Source organism: Eleutherodactylus coqui, chromosome 1 (assembly GCF_035609145.1).
Source record: "Eleutherodactylus coqui strain aEleCoq1 chromosome 1, aEleCoq1.hap1, whole genome shotgun sequence".
NCBI lineage: Eukaryota > Metazoa > Chordata > Amphibia > Anura > Eleutherodactylidae > Eleutherodactylus > Eleutherodactylus coqui.
In genome coordinates, this window is record NC_089837.1 from 284,913,887 (window position 1) to 284,919,886 (window position 6,000).

At 36.6% G+C, this 6,000-nt stretch overlaps 1 protein-coding gene across 1 annotated transcript in view; it reads left to right on the plus strand.

Annotated features, from left to right (window-relative positions):
• Window positions 1–4,351, plus strand: part of NECTIN3 (nectin cell adhesion molecule 3) — an 87,337-nt gene extending 82,986 nt beyond the window's left edge. Inside the window, exon 6 of the mRNA XM_066572388.1 lies at window positions 2,983–4,351. Within this exon, the coding sequence (XP_066428485.1) occupies window positions 2,983–3,566 (584 nt within the window). The 3' untranslated portion in view covers window positions 3,567–4,351. The remainder of the gene's footprint in view (window positions 1–2,982) is intronic.
• The last annotated feature ends 1,649 nt before the right edge of the window (window positions 4,352–6,000 follow it).

Consider the following 6,000-nt stretch of genomic DNA (forward strand, 5'->3'; position numbering starts at 1 on the left):
ACAGGGCAGAGAGATGCAAGTGATAAATACCCACGAACACATTTTAAAATATATTATCTTTCCTCATTTTCATAAAAATTTGTTTAGAAGGAAGCAAAAGTGGAGGATTTTTTTCTTTCATTCCCGTATTTATTAGGGCGGCTTCACACACAGATTTCTTTTGCGGAATCTACATTTGGCATCCGCACGGAGGATCCCCAGGAAATCACATACATTAAAGGTATATATAGGCGCGGGAAATACAATTATTTTTTTTTTAAATCTGTACTGCGCATGACCAATGACAAGTGTCCGTAGTCAACACCAGCCACATACGGAATCCGGTCTCCTGTGTGAAGCCATCCTTAGACATAGAAATCAAATTTTTGTAATAGAGGGGAAAGTTGGGTTTGTGGTAACTAGTGGGGACTCTTAAAGCGTAGTCCGACAATTAGACATTAATCGACTATATCCACAGGAGAACAAATAAATGTCTGATCACTGGGCTGAACTCATCACTGGGACCCACACCAATCACTAGAATGGAATCCTAAGATCCTACCCCACTTGTTGTTTCTAAACGGCAGTGCCCTGGGGTTCTATTCTTTGTCCATGGGGCTTCCAGAAACAGATAGCACTTCACTCAGCTGTTTCCAATATAGCATGAAAACTGTTACGAGACAACTCTGAAATGTGCATCTATTCAGATAAGACGATTATTTTATTTCACATAGGAAGAGACACAATTTGATTGGTATGATTCACACCATTCCTCTCCTCTCATTATTGAATTAAGTTTCCTTTTAGAAATAAATTCTGAAAATGATCTGCAGGCTCTAGAGAGGTACAACATATTTCAGTTCAGCACCTGCAGAGAAGCAAGATGAAAAAGAAGAATTCAAGATATTCTGGGGTTTCTAGTGCTGTGATATTGCTCTCTCTGTACTTGTGTACATAGGCAAATACTTCAGTATGTACACAGCAAAGTCTTATCATTCATTGCCCTTAGAAACCAATTGTTTGTTCTTGCATTCTAACATGTGCAGGAATTTCACTGGTTTAGGTGCTTTTAGACTGAACAATTATTGTTCAAAAAATCGTCCAAACGAGCAAAAGTGAATGCTCATCAATCAGTACTGCTAGTTGAACGATGTTTTAGAAAACAGTGGCAGACGTTTTCACCATCCCAAAACAAAATGAATAAAAAGTAAACAATGGATTATGTGCCCCAGAAGCAGCAAGCTAGCCTTTGTATGGCTATGTCAACAGAAAAATAAACAGATAAATGTTGATGTTACCACGGAAACCCGTGACAGGCTTTCAACCCAGTTTTTGATGGGGAAGAGGATCATGCTGTCATTTTAAACATGCAAATAATTTCTAGTTGTGATCTAATGCTCAGCAGATTGTTATGTGCATACAGAGGCTTGCTGGGATGACAAAAATCATGTTATGCAAGCTATCTCCAGAAATAGAAAAAATTACAATAAAATTGTAAAAGTAGAATAGAAATACAAAATTAATAAACAATTAAAAAGCACCCAAGGGTTAGGGACTATTTTCTGTCACATGCATGTGTTTTACATGGAAACCATGGACAAACAATGTGTCATTACTGAAGACTCTGTTATATCAGATCCACATGAATTATTTACCTGTAAATAGTACTTGTCTCCTTAGCCCAATTCCTATGTTCTATGCTTTGTGCCCATTTACAGGTCCCAGTTACCGCCTAAAGTCAGTAGGAGTGCTATAAAAATATTAAGACATTTGTTCTGATTTATGAAGGACACAGTACACATATTTAGCATGTTTATATGTGGGAGTGTGCTAAGATCTTTTTGTGATGTAACTTTGCCTGGTTAAACTAGTTATTATGTTCAATTACAAAATCAATAAAAAGAAATAGTATTTTCTTTTTTTCCTATTTCTCCCTTTTTCTTCTACATAAACCTTAAGAAATACTGCTTTTGTCTTGGTACCACATTAAAGCCCCATCTGTGCCCCAAAAATGAAGAAAAAATATTTGTCCAAATATTATAAAATCCCACCATTAGAGTATGGCATTCCGAAAACTGTGAGTTTTTCCCGTGAATGTTCAGGCATTGGAAGGTGTTTGTCTTGAAAGGGTGATTTAAATCTCATTAAATCAGGAACAACAATTGGAGAAAGAAGATCTACTGCTGTGTGTCATAACGCTGTAAGATTACTGCTCACGCAATGCTTTCCTATGTGAAACAAGGTTATGGACAGCCTTATGACCATAGAAAAAAGTAAAAACATGTTGAATCATCTGCATCGGTCAGAAGGTTGCACTCAACCTTGTTTTCCACAAGATAAAAAGAGGTTGCAGTAATCCTGTGATTCTATCCAGATTTTCATGCAGTTTAGGCGAGTCTCACATTACGGGTGCATTTATTTACTTGCATTATTGATGATTGTCTCGGCCGGACCCTGGGTCTAATGACATGAACTCGCTTTGAGTTCTGGTTATTAGACTGTTGGTCAACCAAGAAGACTTGTACGTGTCACAGGCACATAAATGTGTCTATAATACACGTGAATATGCCCTAAACCTTAGCTTTTTTATCAACGAACTTCCTGGCACAAAGTGTCAGAAAAGCACAGCTCTCTTTTTTCCCCTCCATGTTCCTTATTCACACAGATTCCACCCTGCACTGCTTAATTAGCTTAGTGAGAATTAGCTTAGTGAGATTACTGTGTAAATGTCTATAGGTTATCTGTGCTTAAAACACATTTGAAGGTTTTGTATTTGCAAGGTACTGCACAATATAAATTTTGTTGTTGTCTATTGTGTCCAATCAGTTGCATACCAAATGAAATCTGATAAGTTGCTATAGACAACAGTAGTCTATATGACTACCTATATTTGTGGCTGAATACTTATTTCACTGCAAAAGCCATGTTCATTGTCATTATCGACCTTAGTTTTTAGCAGATATTGACATTGTTTTTCCCTTTGTCCATGTCTACTTCCATTAGATCCTCCTGTTACCACTGCACCTCCTACAGTTCCACAGACATATTCAAGCTTTGATGCAGACTTAACAACATCCTCCAGAAAATTTCATATTCCAGCTTCAACTATGGCAACATTACAAGACGGAAATTTTGGCACCATAATTGGCAGCGTAGTCGGAGGTTGTCTTTTTTTGATTCTTTTAATTGTGCTCATTGGTGTTATATACCACAGAAGAAAACAGACGTTCCGTGGTGATTATTTTACCAAGAGCTATATTCCTCCTTCGGATATGCAGAAAGAGTCCCAAATTGATGTTCTGCAGCCTGAAGATCTTGATCCGTTTCCTGACAACCTGAAAAAAGAGGTTGACATTAAAAGTAATGATCATATTTGTAATGAATATCTCCATGATGATGACAATTCAGATTGGAATCATATTGTTAATTATAACAGATATCAAGAGCACTTTGATAAACCAGTCAACAATTATAGTGACAAAAACATGCCGGTAGTTTCACGGTACAATCAGAACTTTGACAACGAAGATGACTTGGTTTCCCATGTGGATGGTTCTGTCATATCTAGGAGGGAGTGGTATGTGTAGAGACTGCTGCAAGAGGACTTATTTGCGTTCAGCTACATGATTGTCACATTTACATTTCTGATCTTGACTTTTTATGTTGCAACTTTTATTTTGCCTATTTTACCATATTTTAAAATGGATTAGATGAATGATTTCTTGCATCTGAACACATATGAACTTTGTAAATAAATGTAGATTTATGAAGAATTGATTTACTAGAATAGCAAATTTCCAATAAGCAAGGCAAGACAATGGGACAAGAGCCTATTTGTAACATAGCAGTAGCAGCAGAGATGTGTTGGAGGTTACAGGGGAGTTACTTTCATGGTTGACAAGTAAATCGAAATGTCATGTGGGGCTGTTTTGATATGTTTATGCTACTTGTGATGTGTAGGTAAGTCTTTTATGATGGCTCTTACAGGTGCCTCAATACAGGAACACTCAATGTAGATATTTCTATGAGAACTCATTTTTATCCATTGCATTTTCTGCTATATCCTGGAAACTAGAAAGGATAGGAAACAATGCTGCTATCAAAGACATGTACCATAAGCCAGTCACCTTTTAGGAGCAGTTAAGAGAACAATCTGAACTTTTATTTGTAAGATGCTTCACCACATTCAAGGACGCAGTTTATTTTTGTAAGGTATTTTTTAGCAATTTTGTACTTTTTCTACAGCTCAGATTAAGTGCTGTATGTTTAGTATTTCACTCGAGAAAAACATGTTTAAACGCTTATAGCATTGAACTACCAGACAGTGTAGATCAGATTTGTAATATTATTTAATTTTTTTCTTATTTGCATTGATGACTTTTTTACAAATCAAATATTAAAATGAAATATTTTGTTTAAATATACTCACAAGACTTTTGTTTCCCCTGGGTCAAATAATCCATTGATTTTGCTATTTCTAGTGCATTATGTTAAACGTATGTGCTTGATGTCATCTTCACTTTTCTTGTACTCATTTATACCGATCATTTAGGAGCACTACTTGGAAGCCATTTACATAGATATTTCCTAGAGCTATAGTTTATTGGGTTTTTTTAGCAACAGGTGCTTTTTAATATTTGTAATAATCTGCTGACATAGAATCCTATTGGGTTGCTTAAAAACAAAAAAAAATGCTGCATTTTTTACGTGACCCTGAAACAAATTTTTGTACATTTAGGTGAGAATTGACATAACCATCACAATTCGTTTTTTCTTTCCTTTGAATTCCAAATGTTAATGTGGCATTTCATTCAAGTGATTGGTAAAACCTTCACTTTCAAACTTGATTACCATTCAAAAATCATCCCCCTTGGCACTCCCTTATACCTCCCCTAAAAAACAACGTAGTCAATCATGGTTATTATTTAACTTTCTCTAGATCCTTACTTCCCTACACTGCCCAATCATCCAAGTGATGCTGAGCTGTCACATCACTAAGTGCCGTTCACTACCATCCTATATTCATTTCTACCATTGCTTATAGTACAGGGATATTAGTGCTGGAATTGTTGTTTATCAATTGATCAAGCAAATTGAGGTCTGGCATTGTACTGGATGCATACAACTACCCAGCAAATCAGTGTCTGAATATAGCGCACACATAGAACTCTCTATTATGCTGTTTATTCCCGTGCTTTTTTGGGCACTGGATTTTTACTAATATGAGACTGATGATTTCAGATTATAGCATTAAAGGAAACATCTGGGAGAAAAATGTTTTTAAAAAATGACTCACCTGCTCCTATGGCGGTGCTCTAGTTGTCCTCTACAATCTTGTTGTACATCCACATGACCTCTGCAGCAGTCTCACACTATTAATGCTGGAAACATCGCTGAGACTAGTGGTTTGCTGCAGTGGTACATCTCAGCTGCAGGATAACAAGTAGAGACCAATAGAAACCACTGGAGCCGTCAGAGATTTAACAAACTTAACTAGTTGTTTGTTTTGTTTTTATTTTTCTTAAACTCGTTGACAGGACAACCACTTTAACTGATGTGTGTAAAAATTCATAAAGACTGAAATTATGAGATCTGATTCCATATGACCTTAAAAGTACAGTAGAACATGAATTCTGTAACTTTAATTTATGTCAGTAATGTTGATTTTTGATTTTTTTTACAGCTGGGGGGAAATCCTTAACCACTGTAGTGAGTTCTTTTTTACAGGAGCAGGATTGGATTGGACTGACCAGCCAAAAGACCAGAGGATTCATGTATAGCTGGAGCTTAGACATTAAAAGTAATTTCCTTCAGAGGATCCAAATAACCCTGGTTTAACCTGATGTGGGCCGAGCTCTGTAAATATACAGGGCTTGGTCATGGGCTTTAATCCAATGTTAGGATCTGCAATCTAGTAGGGGCAGGTCGGATGTTGACCCAAGGGCTTTTAAGGCTTCTGCCTTCTCTTTTGATCACTACAGTGTTTCCCTGAAAATAAGACCTACACTGATAATAAGCCCT